This window comes from Cebidichthys violaceus, unplaced genomic scaffold, assembly GCF_023349555.1.
Source record: "Cebidichthys violaceus isolate CVI_PGR_0920_01 unplaced genomic scaffold, fCebVio1.0.p SCAF_12, whole genome shotgun sequence".
NCBI lineage: Eukaryota > Metazoa > Chordata > Actinopteri > Perciformes > Stichaeidae > Cebidichthys > Cebidichthys violaceus.
The window spans coordinates 8,106,181-8,129,124 of NW_027176285.1; the positions used below are offsets into that span (position 1 = coordinate 8,106,181).

At 42.1% G+C, this 22,944-nt stretch overlaps 3 protein-coding genes across 4 annotated transcripts; all 3 read left to right on the forward strand.

Moving 5' to 3' along the window:
- Positions 1 to 976: 976 nt before the first annotated feature.
- coro1cb (coronin, actin binding protein, 1Cb) lies at positions 977 to 14,461 on the forward strand. 2 transcript variants are annotated; one of them, XM_068706118.1, is made up of 11 exons: positions 977 to 3,088; positions 8,781 to 8,980; positions 9,937 to 10,059; positions 10,420 to 10,549; positions 10,781 to 10,962; positions 11,107 to 11,226; positions 11,569 to 11,673; positions 11,768 to 11,913; positions 12,809 to 12,866; positions 12,982 to 13,224; positions 13,681 to 14,461. In XM_068706118.1, the coding sequence occupies exons 1-11, from the start codon at positions 1,090 to 1,092 to the stop codon at positions 13,810 to 13,812; spliced, it is 3,438 nt and encodes a 1,145-aa protein (XP_068562219.1). In that variant the 5' UTR covers positions 977 to 1,089; the 3' UTR covers positions 13,813 to 14,461. The 2 variants fall into 2 exon arrangements, with proteins under 2 accessions (XP_068562219.1, XP_068562220.1); XM_068706119.1 differs by lacking the exon at positions 977 to 3,088 and adding an exon at positions 4,160 to 5,144.
- Positions 14,462 to 16,440: 1,979 nt separating this feature from the next.
- On the forward strand, positions 16,441 to 20,336 carry LOC137869029 (P-selectin glycoprotein ligand 1-like). Its single transcript, XM_068706120.1, has 3 exons — positions 16,441 to 16,524; positions 16,743 to 16,852; positions 17,388 to 20,336. The coding sequence occupies exon 3, from the start codon at positions 17,396 to 17,398 to the stop codon at positions 18,737 to 18,739; it is 1,344 nt and encodes a 447-aa protein (XP_068562221.1). The 5' UTR covers positions 16,441 to 16,524; positions 16,743 to 16,852; positions 17,388 to 17,395; the 3' UTR covers positions 18,740 to 20,336.
- tmem119b (transmembrane protein 119b) lies at positions 18,777 to 22,919 on the forward strand. Its single transcript, XM_068706122.1, has 2 exons — positions 18,777 to 20,742; positions 21,734 to 22,919. The coding sequence occupies exon 2, from the start codon at positions 21,750 to 21,752 to the stop codon at positions 22,581 to 22,583; it is 834 nt and encodes a 277-aa protein (XP_068562223.1). The 5' UTR covers positions 18,777 to 20,742; positions 21,734 to 21,749; the 3' UTR covers positions 22,584 to 22,919.
- The last annotated feature ends 25 nt before the right edge of the window (positions 22,920 to 22,944 follow it).

The following is a 22,944-nucleotide window of genomic DNA, read 5'->3' on the forward strand; positions in this document are numbered from 1 at the left end:
ACAATTCGGATCAGAAGTCAAAGCGCTTGTGACTTGAATCACGTAGTCCAGGTGACCTTTCTCTAGACCCTGTAACCAAAACAACCATAAACATTCAGCTGGTTTGAAGGGGAAGCACAAACACGCCTTGTCTCCAAACCAGTAATTGACAGTGCATGATGTCCAACACTGCTGCCTCTGGTAGACATGTACAGAATCAGTTATTAGACGAGGTATATAAAAATAAGGTTTTGTTATAATATTCAAGACTTGTTAATTTGGTTTCAGAGAGCATTAAAATGGCAGCATTTTATCAGAATCAGCTATATTATTATTAGCTTTTATTAGTTCACATTGACCTTGGCACCTGGCAGCTGACCTCTTATCTCACTTGTCTTGTTTCATTTTTGGCCTCCTGACTCAGTGGCAGCAGTCAGACCAGCTTTAATTATAGCCACCACAGCATTCCTTTCCTACAGAATAGGGGGAGATAGATAGAGAGGCCATGTGAGCGCAAGTGTGATCAGAATAGAAGAATATACCAAAATAGAGAGAGGTTCAAGATGATTCAAAATAGTTTTCCTCTCATTGGGATGTGGAGGCAAGCAATCCACATTACAATATTGTCTTGACATTTGTCTCTCTCTTTTCTAATGAGAAGACAGAACAACAACCATGGGCCAGAAGCTGGAGAAGCTGTCTGAAAAGGATGAAGAGTCGCTTGATAACTCAGATTGGTCGGGGCAAACTGAAGAGACCGAACAGTCGGAGACGGCACAACAAGATGAGGGCAGAGACGATGGCAGTTTTGTGACCCCTCAGGGTATTGGTTGGATTAGCGGGATCAGTGTCGGCCTCACGTCCACTGGGCTCACAGCCACTTCTGCACGTACAGACCCCCAAACTGGGCAGCCAATCAGGCCTTTAGGTCAGCGGGAGCAACCTCTGAACACCAAGGGAGCGTGGGTGGGTGGAGACAGGGAGAGCCGGAGTGTCGCTCGAACTGCAGAGGAGTCAAAAACTGCCCTGAGCCCTAAGGAGACAAGACCAACTTCAAACAAAAGACAAGGCTCTGAGAGTAAGGCTGTGGTCTATACTGGGACTACAGCTATGGAGGAGCAGGGAAAGGAGAAGAAATCAGATCTTGGTCGTAGCAAGTTAGGTCCTGACATCCAAACCGGGAGTCTAACCTCCTCATTCAATCCCAGTAATGAGGAGGACTTTGTGGTGCTCGAGAAGGACGAGACTTGGGTGTCATCTGACATCAGTTTTGGCAAAAGGATAAAGACGGATAATCTTCAGTCACCTATAAAAAGAAGAGTTGAGGACGACGCTTCTGCTAGTGGCGTTAACTTTCCACAAGCTTCCAGTGATGCCCTTCAAGAAAAGGGTAAGGAGAAGAAAAGCAGGAGGAGATCAGACACACTTCCAGTCGCGACTGACGATGTGGAAGCGCATGCTGAGAGTTCACCCGAAGCCTGTTTTGAGAGGGAAATGGGTCAACATTTGGCTGAAGTGACAGGCAGCAGGTGTCGGCTAAAAGGAGTTGGTCATGTTGGAGCTGTCCGCGCTGGGACAACTGGAAGAGGAAGAGCAGAGAGGCAGCGAAACATGAACGACCACAGCGAGGGGCAAGTTTCTAACATTAGCAAGGAGCACCTGTCAACACAAAACGACAGCGGCTTTGTGAAAAGTTCAAGAAAGAGCAGTGATGATTTAGAAGACATGCTTGATGAAGCAGGCCAGCTCATTATACACAATAAAGAAAGCCAGGGTTCTGAATTTGTTGCACAAAAAACACAAGTGGGAGCGGATCAGTCCCATCAGAGCAGGTTTGCTGGTGCTGTCTCTATGAGGGCTAAAACAGGTGGTTTGTGTACCAAGAAAGAGGACAGCAGAGTGTTCTGCAACGCAGCCGAGCCCGCTAGCACTGAAACACCACCACTACATGACAATCGCTCACTTTCATTGGAACAGTGCAATTCAATCCCTCATCCTCCTCTGCCAGAGGATGAAGGCTGTGATGGAAAGATACAGGTTGCGAGCCTAAAGAGGGAGAGCGAGCTTGTTTGCTTCTCTGCTGTCATCACCCCTCCACCTTCAACTCATCTGTTGCCTAAGAGAGACTCATCCATGGCGACGCAACTCGGTACAAGCGTGGTGAAATCACAAACGGTGCCAGACGCCTCGTGTGATTCTAAAGATGAATCCATGTCAAAAGAAAAGCCCAAAGTTAAAGGTCCACCTCCGCCTGTCCCCAAAAAACCTAAAAACCCATTTATAAAGCTCAAAACTGCACAATTAAGATCTACTGATGTGCAAAGAAGAGGCAAAGATCATCCACGTTCTGAGGAGAGGGTCAAAAGGAGACACACTTTTGATTTTTACAAAGATCTTCCGAGCAACACCCCAACTAATCAGGACATGTGCTCGCTGTGGGACGAAAGGGGCCCTTACGTGGCGCCGACCAACATTCGGCGGCTGTCGGTTGACCTCAGCCCCTGGAAACAACTTTCGCTCGGACACATGGATGATCAGTACGGAGACATGATTGACTTTGACTACTGCGGGCGTATGGCAAATCTGTCTCCAGAGGAAGAGCCGCAAAACTTGGACATGTTGCAGAGAAGAGTATTCCTGGAGAGACGATCCAGATTTAAAAGCTCGCCTCCTCCTGTATCGGAAAAGCCCCCAAATCATGCTGCGTCCACAGAGACCCTTCACATACCTGAGGACACATCATACAATGAAATCCGAAGATCAACACCTGCTTGTTCAGGGGAAAAAGAAATCTACCCTGAGCCCCGATCTGAAAGAGTCAGCAATGATGACTATGGTAACTGTGGTAAGCGTAGAGACAACCACAGTCGAGATAGGGATGCAGGAAACGGCAGTGAGGTGGGTTCGTACAAGCCCGTGGCGGAAATCATCAAAGAAACTAATCAAATGCAGAGACGTCAGCCCCGGGTCAAACCTGAAGGGGCCAAAGCTCCGGTTCGGGTGGCAGAGGAGGGTCCCAGTGTGAAAGTATCCCAAATGAAGAATGCTTTTGATGTCCCAAAGAAATCCAAAGAGAGACCACAGGAAGCTCAACAATGTCCAAAGAAAGGTAAAGACTTTGCAATGTCAATGTTGGAGACATCGGTTCTGTCTTTTTTTTATAGTTCATCAAAGCATTTTTACACAAAAAAGCGTGTGTTATATTAGGACGAGAGTGTACTTTCCAAACTGCATACCACAGATTCATGAGAAAAACACTTTATAGTTCATGGTACAACTTGACTTGAGGGATTGATGGTTTACTGTGACTTTTCTGTTTTTATATGAAGCCATTTAAAAACAAATTTGTCACACTAAGAATAAATTGAATGGAAAGATTATATAATATATATTAATGTAGAAAAAGACATTTTGAAGATAAAATCAGGTAGATTTTAAATAATAGATAATATAATTAATACGCAAAAATCTGATTTAAAGCTTTAAAAAATAACTTTATATTAACAATGGCTCCCCTCAGCTCTAAGGAGATTTTTAGCCTTTATTAGCTCATCGTTTAGATTTTCCATCAAATCAGCTGATGTATTCATGCTCTGCCAGTGATGTACTAACAGGATCTAAGTCTTCTTCCTGGATCCACAACATTTTAAGCCTAATCGATCAAGAGTCTTGTTTTTCTTGTCTGGGTGGGAGAGTAATTCAATATGAAACAAAGCAAGGTTTCCCCAAACAACATTTTCATATGGTCTGAACTGTGACTCAGTATAATTTACATCTGGTTATTAAGGCAAAAAAATAAATCCACATTTCATCACTCGTCCTGTCATTTGGTCAATCAGTTGACTAAATTTGTTCTTTTATTTATGACTCCCACAGCCCAAATACAAGGCTCAGGTGAAACTCAAAGGGTGAAACTCAAAGGAAAGTGGTTCTGATTTTAGATTACATTACATTTCTCCATATTTAAAATGAACAGGATGCGGGGAATGCACAGCCAAAATACTTCAACAAGTGCTGGGTCAAAAAATCCAACTAAGGTAAAAATCAGACAAAAGATCAACTCTGTATTAAAAGCTTCCGGCAATTTTAACTGTGCAACATTTCGATCCACCAGAAATCTTCGTCAGGCATTATCAAATCGCCACGACAAAGCAGAAGAAGCAATATAGAAACACAAACACATTCATGAGTGGTGAATGTGTTTGTGTCTTTGTGATGGCAATTTGATAATTACTCAATATTTACCCAGTAACTGACAGAACTGTTGAAGTATAGGTGCAGACCAACTCACAAAGTCACCCACATATCACTGGGCAAAATAGGAAAAGGTAAATTAGGAGTCTCACATAAACTGCTTCTCAGTTTGAAAATAAAAAAACAAAAAAAACAATCCCAATTCAAGGTCCACTTACTAGCCTTTCTGGAACTGTTAGCTGCATCACATTGTCTTCTCAGTTGTCAGTTGTAGTGGAGATGGATCCATTTTGAGACTCATCTGTGTCGGCTTACAAACAAATTATGAAAGTTCTCCTTGACCTTGAAGAAGACCAGGTGCTGCGGCTGAAAGCCCCGGAAAAAAATGTAGTAAGTGTCTCTTGAGTTGGGATTGTGAGTGCATTACAGACTATGGGGGTTTCTTTAATGTGTTCAGGCAGTGTATACTGGGTGGGATTGGATGGGACTGAGGGGGAGGGGAGAGACCATGATACAAACGATGCTGCTACCAGTTAAAATCCACAGTCGCTGAACAAAAATGCATTCATTCAGTAGGTCTACTCCCAATGACACGAGGAGGATGTAGCGAGAAACCAGTTTATCCTGCAGCCCCAGCCCCATCCCCATTCACAGCTTTAGGAAATCTTGTCATGTGCGCATGTGCCGTAGCCTCTCGTCAACGTACCCCCATTGAACTTAATAACGATGAGAGTAGACGACTGCTAGTCTTCCGCTGGTGAGGAGCGGACAGAAGATGCTCCATTTGTCAACCGGCATTTAGAAATACTCATAGATTTAGACCACTTTCATCCGGGCCACATATTTGCAAGTCGGGAGTAGACGGACACTAGATCAACGTCCTGCAGGACAAGGGCGCGCCTAAACTACCAGACTCATGTGTTGTGATTGATTACCCCCGTGCTTACGAAAATCTTGCATAGAGTTAGAAGGTAAGGAAATCCTGAACAAGTCTCTCTGCATTGTGTATTTTGCATGTGATCTGTCGGTCGGTGGCGGTGCAGCATCCATTTAACTCGCTGGATGGGTTTGAGAATGGGAGCAGCCCAAAAACGTTGGGTGGAAATATCTGCACTTGCGTCAGCTGGCTGTGGTCCACCGCAGCTAACAGCTAGCAGCTAGGCGGCTATGCTAGCGAGCTAACTGATGAGCGGTTCGGATGCAAAACACACTGACAGGCTACTGGAGTCCCCATACACATAATGCACATTTTAGACTGTGCGGAAAGCTCTGTATGAGCACAATGCAGAAGTTGTATGGCTGCTTGTGTAATTATTTATTTTTAAATCACTCCCATCAGGTGTCCTCCCCCTTCTGTAACGTCTCTGTGCATCAGCGGCTGTTCAGACGGGACCAGCCGGCACAGCTGCCGAGGCAGGGCGGCGGAACACGGTCCACAATGGTTCTGACCGGCTTTAACGTTAAACTTCACTTATAATATATAATACCATTAATTATTTTTTTCACGAATCTATAGCTTCAATACATCGTATGCTTTGTTTCGCTCCCAAATGATAGTCACATCTGGAGCGTAACGTTACTAAAATACAAACCTACTCGATCCAGCCCCTTGTTTCAGGGACGTTAGCGAGCGTAGCTAGCTTAACTTATCTAAAGCTAACTAAAGCTTTCCCACCGCGGTAACGACTCGGTTTGAAATTATTGACAAGATGGTTTAAAAATCACAACTAAGCTAAGTCTCGTCGCCATGTTCATGTTATTTATAGCGACTTGTTTCAATGGGGAGGAGGGTGCACACCGTGCTTTGTGTTAACATAAGCTAACGTTAGCTAGCAACCATTGTTTAACGTTAGCACAGGGTAGCTGTTTCCATCTACATTGAATCATTTGCTATATTCAGCATAGACCATCAAAAATAACAACCTGCCCGTATTATAACAAGCCTAGGTTGAAGTGATGGAGATTGCATCTTTGCTTGTGTCCACCCATTTAGTCCAGACAGACAGTGGAATAGCACACAGGGAGGCCAGACTCCTGCAGGGCTGCTGGTTACATTTGTATTATTGCCAGAGACATTCTTCTTCACCTTTTTATACTCCTGGATAATAGTATCATAGGATTAGTCTGTGACTGCTTCAACAAGACAGTCCACCATCATGCTGCTCGGTTATTTCCTGTGTCAGGTGGTGATATGGTGGCAAAGAGCAACACGCTGTGTGCATGACATCAACTGAAGCCTGCAGGGACTGAAGCAGCACATTTAGTCAGATGCATATTTGGAGTGAGTGTAGCTGCTCTTGAATGGAGCAATGATATTGGCTGAGGGAACACGCTGTTCTGGTCTGCCGTAAACTGTATAGTGCTCTGCTATCCAGGCTTTATGCTGCCCTGCAGCAACGTATTCACTGTTCTGTGGGACTTTGTGCTGTGAATCAACTATATATCCAGGGCGAGTATTTGATTCATAAAAAGGGTCATGTCTAGTAATCCACCTTATACCTCAGTCTAAGGTGAAAATAGTTACAGATACAGATGTACAGTGCGGTTATGGTGTGTGTATATGTTGATGGAAGAGGTACCGTCTAAACTAAGATTTTAGGATGATGTGATGTGACCTCACATTGGACTGTGACAGTTAAGAATTTGGCTGTTACTTGGTTTGAAGTTGTATGGTTAAATACTTATTTGACTCCATAGTCTTCACATTAACCATGTAATAATCCTAAATCAACTCCATGTATGAAACATTAAGATGTAGCGTCAATCAATCACAATCAGACACCCTGTCCTCTGAGACGAGATCTAATCAGGCCAATAAGTGAAAACCTGTGTGGGTATATAATAGGTGTGTGTGGGCTTTAAGGCTTATTTTGCCTTAATTAAGATTGTTGGTTACTTATTTGTGTTTATAAATTTCGTCTGTCCTAAACATCATTATAATCATAATTATCAAATACAAAAAAAAACTAAGTATTTACAGAAAATCATTCATAAAAATGAATCCTGACCTGAGTTTCAAAAATACAAGTCTTATCAAAATGAACATATAAAATCTGAAAAACAAAGCTATTTTAAAATGACAGCTTTAGATCTGAGCTATTATTTAAAGATAAGATTTGTTCAGTCCTTTGCAAAACTACAAAACATTTTTTTTTCCAATATTGCTGAGTAAGATTTTGGGACAAAGAGCCGTGATTCATCTTTTCCATTTTCAAAATCCATGACTGCGTGTGAAGAAGCAGGTGGATTAGATAACTGGAGCCTGTATAACCGCTCAATGTGTGATTCAGACTGGCAGCTTAATTACCGCCCATAGACACTATATTTTCCACATAATTATGCAGCGAAGCATGCCACTAAAATGATGGAACATCTCCATCTCCCCCTGTCAGAGACAAGTCAAGTTTGAGGAGTATTTCCATCGTGTTTGGTTTTTGTGTTTGGGCTGCGGATTAGACTTGACCGTTCCCAAAGTTGTCACAATGCCAAAGATGGAATTTGCTGTGAAAACAATTGTCTAGTCTCGATGAATGACTTCCCCTTGAAGCCGAAAGCATAAATGAGAGTAAAAGAAGAAATGGGAAGAGGAGTACGAGTACTGCACTGAGCAGCAATTTGATCATTAAATGCAGATCAACAATTAAGATCATTTCCAGAATCGTGGTTCAGCAAAAGGTCATGTGGTAAAAATAAAACATCACCGCGGGGCGTTTTTCATAAATGCATACCTTTTTTTTTTATATATATATACAACCATATAAGTAAACCCTAAAACATGTGGTTCAATGTCTTCCCCAAATATACTAAATAGTCTTCTTTCTACTTACATTTTGTTCCATTTTCTGTTGGTTTCAAAATGTTGCTATTATTAATTAATTCTACATTTTGGGTAGAAAGGAAGTGGCTTGAATTTAAATAGATTTTAAATATCTACAATATCTAGGCTATATATTGTAGACTTCTATCTATCTATCTATCTATCTATTTCCACTACATGCATGTTATATGTTGTGCAATTTTTCTTTTTTTTTTTATGATTTAACCAGTTGTCCAGTTTTTAACTTGATTTAATATAATTGATTATTCATAATGTTCTTGTTAATGTTAGACATGTTCAGTCCTTGGATATCCTTTTTATCATTATGTTAACTTAAAATGTTGAATATTTTGATAACTTTTATGCTTGTTAATGGTTGTTTTAATTCTGCTGGCCTGCTAGTCAGCAACTTTTTTTCTGTGAGTGTCACAAGTCTGGAAAATTCCACTGAGATGAGTTAAATACAGCTGGTGTCTCATGTACAGTTTACCTCAAACGTTTGCCAGCAGGTAGAGCTGATTTATGTCCTTCAAATGCACAGGAACAAACTCGGTCACAGTTGATGCACATAATCTCAGATCAGACAGACTGTGCTGGCAGTCAACCAAACCCAAAGACTCCCTCTGCAGGCTCAATGTTAACAGATGATGCTCATTTTCAGATTTTATAACATCACTATTCTGTGAGAAAATAGCCCCTTTCTGTAGCGCGTATACATTTTATTTTATGTTGGAATTACTTTGTTTCTGGGCAAAACACACTCTTATCGTACTCTCATTTCTCTGAACAGATATGTTGCGGCGAGTTGTGCGACAGAGCAAGTTCCGCCATGTCTTTGGTCAGGCGGTGAGGAACGACCAGTGCTACGATGACATCCGCGTGTCCAGGGTCACATGGGACAGCTCCTTCTGTGCCGTCAACCCCAAATTTGTTGCCATCATCATAGACGCCAGTGGGGGAGGAGCCTTTCTTGTACTTCCTCTACAAAAGGTGAGTGGCGCCTTGCAACACCGTCTCATTTCCTTCAAGGGGTTTTAAAATATCTTTTTGATTGTCAAGCTGCGAGGTCCAAGTTCGTATGAAGTGTTTGAAAAATAGTTTATATAGTCGGGCCTCAGGGGCTGGTGTATGGGGGGGTTTGTTCTGCTGTGACATTTTCAAATCTTTCACATAGAGGCTTTGACTGTCGGTTAGGAATAAAACGCTGCATGACACTGGCAACTGAAGACCAAAATTGGCCACAGAAGTTGTAAAGCATACCCAGAGAGACGAAGGTTACGCCGTAACAGTACACTGTATCATAGTACAGCATTCAGAGCATGTAGCAAATCAATCCTATAGGCTCCTCTGTCAGCAGACCTCCTGCACACTGCTGCTGTGACCCCGTCCCGTCGCTCCCCGAGGCTCATATCTATAGTAAAAAACCACAGATAATCAATGTTTAAATCTGCCTGGTAGTAAAGGCATGTAATGTGTATCTTGTTACAGTTGGCTCATTGAACACATGATACCCACAAAAGGGGATGGGTGCTGCATTATTTTAGGCCACTGGGATGAGGTCATAACAGTAAAAATGGGTTGACTTTGTCTTCCTGCTAAAATGAGCCCAGAGGATCAAACCTATTCATGACATTAAGCCATCTGCTGCTGTTGGTTAATTCAGGGAGGATTTGCTGCTGAATCCTTGAGTTTTTTTAAATATCAAACATTTAATACAATTGTATTTTGTAAAAATGCTAATGTTTTTAGTCCAGCATGAGGACAGATGTGTGGTGAAGTTGCAATGTGATGGTCAGAAAAAGAGTCTTGTAATCATGCAAAGGACTGAACTCCACAGGATAGTTAAATTCGCCCCGTTAGTCATTTTCATATTCCTCTGACAGATATCAGCTTACAGGAGGATGCGGCTCACACTCTTTGTAACAAAGTTGTCTTCTGTCTCACAGTCTGGCCGTATAGACAAGGTTTACCCGACAGTATGCGGTCACACGGGCCCAGTGTTGGACATCGACTGGTGTCCTCATAATGACCACGTCATCGCTAGCGGCTCGGAGGACTGCACAGTGATGGTAAGGACACGGTTAATACGACAGGATCGCATGAAGTTTAATATATTTTTTCTGCTGTATTTGTGTTTTAGAACATGGAAATGATGGCCCTGTTCTATTTTATTAATCTACTGTAATCTAGTACCTTTTTTTGATGCTTGTGATCTAAACTATTTTCAGTAATTCTTGAGACTGTAGTTTGTAGTCTCTTTGAGTAAGAATACAAAACACTCAAACTGACAAAAACAGACTTGTCAAAGTCACACTGTTGGTGTTAACAGCTACTGTCTGAAGTCTACTCTTCAGTATTAGTACTGTAGAATGATTTTTAGTGGACAGGTTTTGTGTCCGGTATGTAACTGGTTTTGTTTTCGGACTCAGGTTTGGCAGATCCCTGAGAACGGGCTGGGGACTCCTCTCTCGGAGCCCGTGGTCGTGTTAGAGGGCCACTCTAAGAGGGTCGGCATCGTGTCTTGGCATCCCACCGCTCGCAACGTTCTCCTCAGCGCAGGTAACCTTTTGACTGAGACCTTGCGGCACACCCCGCGCCCTCAGACTGAAATATCTGTTTCGGTAATTGTCTGCCATTTGACCACTGTGCACAGCTGAACTCCAAATCTGACCAATTATCTCACAGACTGCCTTCTCATCATGTTGCTTTGTGTGATGTAAAGGGCTTAAAATAGCCTTGGAACACAGAGGTGTGTGTGTGGTCATGCTGTGCGGCATGTGTCCATTTAAGGGTGTGACAACCAGATCGTCATTTGGAATGTGGGCACGGGAGAGGCCATGATCAACCTGGAGGACATGCATCCTGATGTTATCTTTAGTGTCAGCTGGAGCCGCAATGGCAGCCTGCTCTGCACCGCCTGCAAGGACAAGAAGGTCCGTGTCATCGACCCCCGTAAAAAAAGGGTTGTTGCGGTAAGTGGAAACGCCGCGGGGATTTGGGGGGCTTGGCTGCTTCTCTTGTGAAATAACCTTTCCCAGAATCGCCCACCGAGCTGTTTACTCCAAAGCACCTACAAACATGGCAGTCCAGTCTGACAAGTGTGTTTCTGTTTTTAGGAGAAGGACAAAGCCCACGAGGGAGCTCGGCCAATGAGAGCCATCTTTTTAGCAAACGGAAACATTTTCACTACTGGATTCAGCCGCATGAGCGAACGCCAGCTGGCTCTGTGGAAAATTGTACGTCACCGGAGTGAATCTCATTCTATCCGTGACACACTGATCATCACATATACACTTGCTTTGTGCAGCTTCCTACCTGTTATACAAGTCCAAATATTGTGGTTTCCATCAGTTTCTCCTGTGTTGCCTGAATGTAAAATGAGGATTCTTTTTTCCTATCAAATTTTCATTGACATAACACTTTAGCTCCAGGTGGGGGCGTTAAATTCAAAGAGATTTTACTTCTCCAGATCTAATTAACTAGAGTCATTTTTTTTATTTATTAGAGAATGATTTTGACTTGTTCATTATTGGCTATAGATGAGATTTAGTGCTGCTTACTTATTTTTGTGTTTCCAGGAAAACATGGATGAGCCAATATGTGTTCAAGAGATGGACTCCAGTAATGGAGTTCTGCTGCCCTTCTATGACCCCGACACCAACGTAGTCTACCTGTGTGGGAAGGTGAGCAGCCTTGTAAAGAAATTACAGTTTTTGTTTCTCGATTCTGATTATTTGATTCTCAAACTGACTTTGAGCTGTGACTGTGTGTGCTCAGGGGGACAGCAGCATTCGGTACTTTGAGATCACAGATGAGGCTCCGTTTGTTCACTACCTCAGTACCTTTTCCACCAAGGAGCCCCAGAGAGGCATGGGGTACATGCCCAAAAGAGGCCTGGATGTCAACAAATGTGAAATTGCAAGGTATTGCAGTAATTATGTTTTTTTTGTTGTTGTTTTTTTTAACTTTTGTTCAGTTAGTTTGTGGAGCTAACTTACTGTATAACGTACATTATTTGTGATTTTCACAGAATTTGTCTGAAAATTTTTTATGAAGAGCAAATCGGCTTAAACCAATTTATTCTTCAAACGTGGCTGTAAGGGAGACATATGCAACTAAGGATTATTTTATTTATCTATTAATCTACAGATTTTTTTCAGTTAATTGTTTGGTCTATAAGATGTCAGAAAATAGTCAAAAGAATCACAATTTCCCAAAGCTCAATTAACATAATTAAATGTCTTGTTTTGTGCAAGATATTCAGTTTTGTATCATAGAAGGTTGTAAAAAACAGCAAATGTTAACATTTTAGAATCTGGAACCAGAGAAGTTGGGGCATTTTTCTATAAAAATGGAAAAAGCAATCAGTTGTTGCTTATTAATATTCTGTAATTAATCAACTCATTGTTTCAGCTCTTGTCACCATAGTTTCATGCAAAAAAGTTAATTTGACTTTAATAGAAGAAAGAATAGGGACAAAGCTCATCTAAGTAAGTTCACAACTTATTTTCACACATTATTGATCTTTGTGTTTACTCATAGTTGAAATTTAAAATAAACAGATCATTTAAACAAATAAATAATTTGCCTTATCAATATATGAATTTAATTAATGACTGAATAAATTCCTTAGTTAAACTTTGTATTGCTATTCTTACTGTTGTTTCTGAGTGTTTGTTTTAATGTTAATCTGTTTTTCCTGTTGCTGTAAACTGTGTGTGTGTGTGTGTGTGTGTGTGTGTGTGTGTGTGTGTGTGTGTGTGTGTGTGTGTGTGTGTGTGTGTGTGTGTGTATTAATCACATATTAATCCTCTGTAGGTTTTACAAATTACATGAGAGAAAATGTGAACCAATCATCATGACAGTCCCGCGTAAGGTATGTCTGTGTTTATATCAGTAATAAACATGTTGTTCTTTCAGTGTTGCTTTATATGTCCTTTTCCTCCGCTGTCCTCCTCTCCTTCTGACATGTCCTGTGTCCTCTCCACCAGTCGGACCTGTTCCAGGACGACCTGTATCCCGACACGGCCGGCCCCGATCCCGCCCTGGAGGGGGAGGAGTGGTTCGCCGGGAAGAACGGAGGCCCCATCCTGATCTCACTCAAAGATGGCTACGTCTCCACGAAGGCCCGCGATCTCAAAGTGGTCAAGACGAACGTCCTGGAAACCAAGCCGGCCACAAAAGCAGACAACATCTCGACTGTCCAGAAGCACGCTTCTCCGCAGCGCACAGTAGTGAGTGTCAAACCTCTCAGTTATTGTTTCTTCAACTCCAGATTTCAGCTCTAGATTCTTAAAACAGATTATTATTATTACTGTTTCCTTTTAATGAAAAACGGTACACTTCTCAAACTCACTCAGCATTTTTGTTGCTGACATCTGAACTCCCCCCTTCACAGTAATTATTATGGTTGGAACAATTCACAAAAATTATGGATCAGCACATACTTTGGTGTTTGGGTCATGATTCAGTGGAACAGCAAGGGAACATGTTGACAGCTAGAGGGCATCATTGCCTGTCAAATCCGTGCTCATTTTGCCTTAAAAATAAGTTTTGTAGTAGATAAGATACAGACGTTATCCCCCACAACAAGCTTCTGTAAACATTGTAAATCTTTAGCAGCCTCTTGAAAGACAAATGAGACGACTAAAGAACTCGGCTCAGCTAATTCTCTCTCCGTTTCTATCCAGAAAAAGGAGCAGAAAATGGAAGACAAACTGGAAGAGGTACTCCGAGAGTTCAAGTCACTCAGGGACCGTGTCATCCTCCAAGACCGTCGAATCGCTAGACTGGAAGAGCAGGTCGCCAAGGTCGCCATGTAAGTTGCGGCCCCACTTCCCGGGACCGTTGGTTGTTTTTAGGAATCGAATGGACGGGGTCAGCCACAGCCAAATTCTCAAGATTCGGCTTCATTGAGCTGGGCTTCGTCCTGCGATGAGACCAAGCCCTACATTCCAAGATGAACTTATTTTTTCCTCATCAAGTCTCCAGTTTCACACTTTGCCCCGACACACAGAGAAAAGGAAAAACTCTCGCAGCTCATGTACACATTTGAAGAAAAGACATTTTTGTTGAAGGAAAAAGTCTTAACTTTTTTTTCTTTTTTTTTCAAATTGTGGTAAAACATTCTTATGTGAAGTTTGTACTTACTACTCAAAAATTGTATGTAGCATCAGTATTTCCATTGTTATTTTATGTGTTGCCAAATATGAATCGTGTGCCGTTTCATGCACTGCTTTTACATTTATTTTCTCTCCTGTTGTACATTCCAGTCACAACCTGCTAGGTTGATTTAGTCAAGCTGGATCTTTTTTTTTTTAAACAATAGCTGTTGAACTTTTTTTTCCTGCCACCAGTTTGCTCATTGATAACCATCGGATTTATGAATGTGGAAGAATTCCTTTTTAAGCGTTTTGTTCCTGTTCTTCTGGGCTTGAAATTTAACATTGGGTTTTATTGGGGGGGGGGGGGGGGGGTCGCATCTCTCTGGTGTAAATGTTGTGCAAATGTAGTGGTGCCTCTTGTCACTGTTAAGGGTCAAACTGAAGTCGCCCTCTCCAGTGCATATTTGGTGTTGGGAAGGGACCACTCACCCAGCTTGTGATTCACTGAACCTCTAACAAACAGTTCTGTGCACATAATAAAGAATTTACACATGAAAACCTATTTTCTTTTAATTTATTTATATTCATTTGGCTTTTATCAATCTGTATCCCTGCAGGTTGAGTGTTGAGCTTATTGTGTGTCAGTGGGAGTTGATATTCTGTCAATTGATTAATTGTTTCAGCTCTTACCCAACCTCAGTCCCCAAAGCCTTCAAACTTGTCAGGTGTTACTTCTTTTCTTACCTGACGATGGTGCTAAAGTGCTCATGAGGTCATCGTGTATTCAAGTTTTCTATCCGCACGTCCGTCCACCCTCATGAACGCGGTTTCAACATCACTTTGAGGGAATTTCTTCAAATTTGGCACAAACAATCTGATTTCATTTTGGTAGTCAAAGGTCATTGATTCCAAAAAAATGTGGGCCATAGCTCAAGAGTTGAATGCTAATCGTGTCAATTTCATACAAATGTCTAATAGGATATAGTTATGATATAACTGCAACTTTACTGGTTGGTGGAAGCATACAACCCAGAGGCTGTAATTTTAGTTATTCATTAAAGGAGCTGTATTGAACATTAATATAGCAGCAAATGACTTATCTATTTAAAAATATAGTGGAGTAATGTCTACCTGAGCAGAAAGTCGCTCTCCCTCTGTATGTGTTATTGGTGCTTCCTGCTTTGTTGACAGTCGGGCCAGCCGCTCTGCTTTTAGTGCAGGTTTGTGCATGTGAGCGTGCCCCAATGGTTAGCTCACAGCCACCGCCTTAGTTTGGGCTGTTAGCATTGTTAGCTGCAAGCTACCAGCTCGCTGTCGGCATGTTGAGAGCCGTGAGGCATTCACTCCCGAAATGTTCTACCTTTATTTAATTTAAAAGAATGAGCTTCGCTGTACTAAAATGCCTTTCACATCTCATCCAGGAATTTGATTATGAGGAAAATTGTTGAATGTATTCATTTTTATATAACTTCACTTTTGTCATATTTAAAGGCACTGGGTTAAATATAAACATATTTTCCTTAAGATAAAACTGCACTTCAGGTCCCCACATATCAGAAACAATGAGGACATGACTTCTGTAACTTTATTAGTAGATACTGTCTTGTGTATAATGTAGTCTCCTTCACATGTATTTTGTACTACTTTAATCAAAATGCCAGCAAACTTAGATAAATAAAGCAGCAGTAGTTTATGTTCATGTCACTTTTTTTTTTTCTAAACTTCTAAAGGTTATTTTTTTTTTTTACAACCACATCTTCCTATGACTCAGCAGTACAGGAAGTGACAGTTAAGATTTCCACACAAGTCAAATTTCCGTTTTGTTACAGGGTACGTAGGTTTGAGTCCACACTTTGTGTTTATTACTGTTGCACATCAGTCTTTAAAGCAAGGGAACCAAATCATGCACCAAACCACCACATTTCAAATCCATTCAATACATGGACTTTTTTGATTTATAGCGTATTTATTCCTGCGTGTATTACACTTGACATAATCACCGTCATGTAAGTAAGTAAGTAAAATGTATTTATAAAGCGCTTTTCACAGACATAAGTCACAAAGTGCTTAACAGTGCAGAAATTACAAACATAAAAAACACAATGTGACCATAGGGCCAATAATGTACATACACACAGAAAATACAAAGTTAAAAAGGTTTAAAAGCATGGGACATGGGTTTTACCCAAACGCCAGTCTAAAGAGGTGAGTTTTGAGCTGGTTTCTGTAGCTGATCCTGTCACTGTGGTCCATTATCAGTGCCTTGAAGTTCCTGCAGAGCTAATGTCTTTTACCCACATGACATGAAGCTGTAATCCTAGTGATCAGTAGTTGACATGTGAGAAACAGAACTGAGTACTTCCTGCTACTTTATATAAAGTAGTGGTCAGATCATCAGAGCAAACATCTCCATAACTTTCCATCAGAGAGGTAAGACATATTTAATCTTCTGCCAATGAATAGATACTTAAAAGATCTTAAGAAAACGGTAGCTGAGCGATTTTAGAGCAATAAAAAGAAGCTTCTGATCATTTTTACTTCCTCATTGATGCAAGACTAAAGCTGTGTGTTTCTAGGGGAAGTGTCTGTCTATGGATTTTCAGTTTAAAAAAAAGTGTGTGTGAACATTTCCTGTTTCTTCTAAGCAGTGATACAGAAAGCATGTCAGAGCTCAGAGGATGTTCTCCCAGAGAGGCTGAAATGAGCTGAACTTCTATCAGATTTTATACTCACGTCCATGTGCTTTACCAGCAGCAAGGTAAGACACTGACCTGGTTTCTCTGAGGACGCATTTCAAATCTTTGCTCTGGATAGACATGTTTCTGCATTTGTGATCTACCGTTTCCTTTCATGCAAGGGAGTTAGATAAAGTTTAGTAACTATTAAAATGTTAATGTTAACTTAAAATGTTATCTTCTATTAGTATTTTCTCACAAAGAAAATACTAATAGCTTAAATGTATATAACTTTAAGACATTTCAGAAGTTTCAGAAAATCTGATGTTGACCCCTTTGCTGCAGGTTACTTTTTCATATAAGACAACTTTAAATGTGAATTCTGATTGAATATATTGTTTTAAAGAAAGATTCAGATTTACTCTTAAATGCAGTAGTTCTGTTTTTCCTGTAAAAAAATTTAGCAATGGGTGTGGTGAAAGACACATGACCGTTTCATCATAAGCTGTCACTAGCAGACACACATTGTTTTTATCCCCATGTGTGTGTCTTTTTACTACAACTGTTTAATAGATTTCTTAACCAAACTCTTGCATTGCATCTTTTCTGTAATTTCAGAAACAACAATGATGCCACTCAGCAAGAAGACGTACCTGGCTCTGCTGTGGGGAATATCTGTTTTGTATGCTGTGGAGTCTGACATGAGTGCTTCCACCACAGAAACCAGCAGCATGAACTCAACTGCTGAACCTCACAAACCTGCAGAGATCGCCACTTACAGAGGGGACAGTGCAAATAACACCACTTCTGATTTGGTTGCAATGAACACCGTCGCAGCAACTACAAGCAGAATAGAGCCAGGGTTGCTTCATACCTCTGCAGCAGTGATCACAACTGCAGGTGCAGCACATCCTTCCCATAGCGCGATGATCTTAGAGACGACTGCAAACCCTACAGGGGATCAGATACATCAACAATCACCCACCAATTCCACTGCCATGGCTGCTCCTGCAACAACTTCTGCAGCAGCTTCTGTAGCAACAGTGGCTGTGCCTTTGCAGCAGCCTTCGTCCACCGCTAAGCCTGAAGTTACATCCAAGTTATCTCCCATCACCTCTCCTGAAACGTTTCCGGCTCCAGTCTTCAACCAGACCACCAGCGGTCCATCAGCTTCAGCTACAACCACAATGGCAGCTAGCCGCACCTCGGAGGCAGCACCTGTGTTTGATCCCAAAATAAGTGAAACATTCACCACCAGCACTGCGCTTTTGTCAACGTCTAAGCTTGTTTCTGTGACTAAAACCCCCAACTCCACATCACAGTTTCCTGACACAGCAGGGTTGAGCTCTACCGCTGAGTCCCCAACCATCTCATTCTCAACCGAATCTCCCATCTCCACCGCCAAAGTCTCCACCGCCATTGTCTCCACCACAAGTGTCTCCACCACCAAAGCCTCCACCACCAAAGCCTCCACTACCAATGTCTCCACCACCAATGTCTCCACCACCAATACCTCCACCAGTCCTACAGGAATCCTGATCCCTTGTGCACCCAAGAAGTTGCCGATCCCAACCACCAAATCAACTCCGGTAACTACAACAGCACCTCGTGAAGTCTCAAAGAGCCCATCCAGCACTGAGGTCCAACCCTGCTCCATCCGGCACGTGGCGAAGCCCTGCCTCATCGCCATCGCCTCCCTGGCTGCATTGGCCACCATCTTCATGATCTCTACCATCATCCTCTGCATCAAGGTGTCAGCAAGGAAGTACAAGGTCACAAAATCTCAGCCAGCAACAGAGATGATGTGCATCTCGGCCCTGCTGCCTGAGAGGAATATCACCTACTCAAGACAACGCAATCCAGTCACTAACGGAGTGCTGGTGATCCACGGGAATGCAGACAGCGATGAAGACGGGGGAGATAACCTCACTCTCAGCAGCTTCCTTCCAGAAAATGACCGCTATGTTTAAATGGAATAACTATTATTGTCTGCAGACCTGTCTAATGTCAGTGAAGCGGAAACAGTTGCTGTTTGAATAAACTCATGCTTGCCGTTTGAAGTTTGTGGTTTGGCTTCGCTGCACAATCCATTGCTGTAGAGGAAGAGACGTAGATCCACAAACACAAACCAAACCAAACCAAAACAGAACTGTTCATGAACCAATAATGTATCTGCCGGTTTGGTGAGGTCAGGTCATCAAATGTGTATTTTGGGGCAAGAGTTTTTGTGTAATTCTACACTTGCCTTCCACAAGAGTCAAAGTTGGGATGAAGAGAGTGATCAAAGAATTTTTTTGAACATCCTGAGCTGAGTCGTGATGGTATTTCACTTAGCAACGGGAGACAGGAAGGCTTGTTTTGTCAAGGGATTAGTGTTCCTCGCAGACATGGTTCAGTTTACAAGTGGTGTCCTGGTAGCACTGTGGCTTAATTTATTAAACTAATTAGTCTTATTTAACGGTGTGTTACACTTTTTTTTACAAGTCTGTATCATTTCTATTTTACTCATTTTAGATGGAGATGAAGTTCAGCGACTGCCTTAAAAGATATACTCAAAAATAATGGTCACATTATCTTAGCATTTATTTGGAATTGATTAATATTATGATTATTTGACATTACGGACTTGTAAAAGAATGGGTTATCAAAGTTTTCCTTTCTTCAAGCGGATAGCTGTTCACTTTGAGATTCAAAATAAGAACTAGTTAATCAGATCAACTTTGTGCTGCAAATGTTCAACACAAGAGCTCCGTGAAAATCAGTGAAACACAAGACAGCTCTGTTCCTATTTTGCTAAAGGTGTTCAATGTCCTTATGTGTCGCTCTAAATGGTAAACAGTCACAATACAATTGAGCACAGTGTGGACTAAGTCAGTTCCCTTATTTATGACAGGCTTTATAAAAGGCTTTTCTTCTACGCAGGACTGGATTTCATATTCACTTCCCTTCCTGTGAAAAGAAAACAGAGCCCTGAATGCTTATTAGGGCTTTTTTTTTCTCCACGTTGAGCTATGTGCAACTGAAACAGACACTGGTGACTATCAACAGAGCTGAGACAAATGTAAACCTGGAGAAGCAGGACCTCATTTCATTCTCCTGATGACCATATAAAGTTAGACTTGTCTTGACTGATCACAAACACAGTAGAGTTGCCAAAAATGCATTTGTGCTTATAAAAAAAATCTCTTGTAGGGCTCACTCGTACTCAGTCACACTCTCTCCCTAAAGTGGTCACACACGCCGTGTGAGTTTAATTGCTTGCCCATGGAGTGAAATTCCCCCTCTTGACTGTTACGGGTGTTTTGTCTGCACAGGAAACATTAACCTCTTCCTGCATTAGCTGGTCACTCTTACAAGCTGCTACTCTCTGACTCTTTTTGTCCCAGCAGGCCTGCTGTTAGTCATCAGTGTCAGATGCTGAGGTTGACGAAAAGGCCAGACTGTCAATCCGAGGCTCTTTCTGCAGAAATCATGGAGAGCTATTTCAAAAGAGAACACATGTTGCAGATGATGATGTTTCAGGGTTTGCTTGTGATGTTTTACTGTCATAAAGTTGTTTTGAGTTCATTCCGCTGGTGTTGTTTTAGCCTTGCATATCCATTTAGCCACACAGGAGATTGGAGGAGAGGGTCCCTGCCCCCACAGCACGTTACAGACTTCTACCTAACAAGAACAATCTGTGTGCAGGCCGGAGAGCCCAGACAGTCTGTAGGAAGCTGAGGGGGGAGGAGAACAGTGGAGAGGCAGAAGGAGGGATTTGTCCTCATGGTGAACAAAATTTGTTGCACTATCCAGACCGACCTCCAGCCTGAAATCTGAAACTGCAGAAGTAGTGTGTCTCACAGAGCATTTGCAACTCTCTGCTGTGCGCTCTCTCTCTCTCTCTCGCTCAGTTCACTTTTGCCAGACTCATTTCACACATCCTCCATCAGAGAAAACTTCAACAGAGACACTTCTTCTGCCGCAGTGGATGGTGAGTAAAATGTTTTGACATTTCAGAGGTTTTTTTTTGGATGTTGCTCACTCATTGGGCATTTTGGGGTTTCTTGATGTTAGTTCCCATGTCGATTTGAAGTAGCTGATGTGACTGCATCATGATGCCTTCAGAGCAGCATCCAGCCTGAGGAAGTATCCTAAAACCATGACAACTAAAAAGTTAGTTTTAGACATCACAGTGGACCGAAGACAGAATCTAGGTCATAGTACTTTTTTTATTTTTGCAATTTATAAAAATCGATTGAGTGAAGATTAATTCCGTGTGTACATGTGTGTGCATATGACCATGGCATTATGTGCACATGTGCACAGGCATGTGTGGCCATGTATATTTGGTCTGGGGGTGAGTGTGTGATTAATTCTAAAAAAACTCAAATCTTCCCAACCCCCTTTTTCCAGATGAGAGCAGAGGCTCATGTTGCCCATCTTGCACACAGATGGAGCAGAATAAGAATAAGTGTGAGAGCTGCGGCCAGTTGACTCACAGACTGAGCAGTGAGCTGATTGTGATCCAAATAAGTAACTAAAGCTATGTTAAAGGGCCAGTTCACCCAAATTCCAAAATATACCTCTTGGGATATCCACAGCTATAAAGATAGTTTGGGTATTTTTTTTAAATATCTGTTAGCCAATACAACTGGGGTAAGTTTGTTCTTAGATGACATTTGTATCTCTATACTCCGTGCAGACTGTGTGTTCAGTCGACTCATTTCATCTGAATGAGTAAAAAATTCAGGCCGAGGATGAAGCTGATGTATTTCACTTTGCGGCGAATCAGCAACGACTAACCGACCGACGGCACTTTTGTTTTGGTACAATCATGTGCTGCAGAAATGTGTACAGTATAAAACACTGGCGATTTGATGCAGTTTATGGAAGTTTTCACCCAATGACTCATTGCTTCTCAACATATTTGTAGCACAAACTGTTCTCACACTGACATTTCAGTTACTGACTGTCGTTTACAGATCCTGAGGGGAAACCATGCTACCAATGGGCCTTCATCTGATTGGTCTGTGTGTGGTGTTTTGCATCAGCAGCAGCTTGGCCACACCTCTACCTCTTTACAGTATTCTAGAAGGAAGTACAGATGAGGAAGATCTCAGCATCTTAACTTCCTCTCCGCCCACCAACAACCTTTCCTATGAGTACCAAACCACACCTGTTGGCCCCACCCATGTGGAAACTGACTTTCTGAACCGAGTTGTGGACTTCCTGGAGGAGAACATGCTCCTCATCCTTGTTGCAGGCTCTTTCATCCTTCTCATCTTCCTTCTTATCTGTGGGGCAATTATCATGAGCCGCAGGCGCAAAGTCAATGCCTACTACCCTTCCTCGTTCCCCTCAAAAATGTACGTGGACCACAGGGACAAAACCGGAGGTACTAAACTCTTTAATGAAGTGCCAGAAAAAGCCGCTCCCGAGCAGGAAAGTGAGCCGGTGGACTCTCACAAGCAGCTGCAGGCAGACATTATGAGGGCTGCCAAGAGGCTGCGCACCCCAAATAAATGTGTTGATGCTGCAGAGGGAAGTGATCCCAGTCAGAAAGTAGCAGACCACAGTCCTGAGGACAGCTCTCAACCAGTTGGCAGCATCCTGGACCAGCAGCTACCAAGTCTCCCTCAGGAAAAGGATCTGTGTGGGCTTCCTGACAGTGAAGCATCTGCAGCTGTAGCAGGAGGCCTTGAGCTGAATCCTCCAGAGGAAGATGATTCACAGGAACCTTTAACTGGCAGGAGCCTGCGGCCGCCCTCTCTGCATATTCACAATGACTCTGCTACACTTCAGCTGATCGCGGGAGACAAAACTGCATTCTAACTATTCTGAAGCCTGAATGTATTTTTTTAATGCTTTGAATGAGTAGCAATTTGTCCAGCAAAGACTTATCAAGAGAAATGCAGAAAGCTTGCTAAATTCCAATCCTGGGAGTTTTATTTTGTTTGTGTATGTATATTCAGTGTAGGGAAATGCATGCAGCAACCTGTTGCTTCGCTTTGACTGGATTTATCTTTCATACCATTATATAAACATGTCTCGAGTAACTTCATTAACATCTGGTAGAAAACATTTCTTTGTATGTTTTTGCATTTAAGGGCATCTCGGTCAGTGTGCATCTAATTCCTTCAACATTCCTGCATAAAAGTAAACATTGTGTGGTATGGTCCCGTGTTTATTCAAA

Coding starts and splice junctions, on each gene's coding strand:
- coro1cb (XM_068706118.1), top strand. CDS start 1,090: ATGGAGGAGCAGGGAAAGGAGAAGAAATCAGATCTTGGTCGTAGCAAG. Junction 10,963..11,106: donor GTAAAAAAAGGGTTGTTGCG/GTAAGTGGAAAC, acceptor TTCTGTTTTTAG/GAGAAGGACAAAGCCCACGA. Junction 12,867..12,981: donor TCATGACAGTCCCGCGTAAG/GTATGTCTGTGT, acceptor CCTCTCCACCAG/TCGGACCTGTTCCAGGACGA.
- LOC137869029 (XM_068706120.1), top strand. CDS start 17,396: ATGATGCCACTCAGCAAGAAGACGTACCTGGCTCTGCTGTGGGGAATA.
- tmem119b (XM_068706122.1), top strand. CDS start 21,750: ATGCTACCAATGGGCCTTCATCTGATTGGTCTGTGTGTGGTGTTTTGC.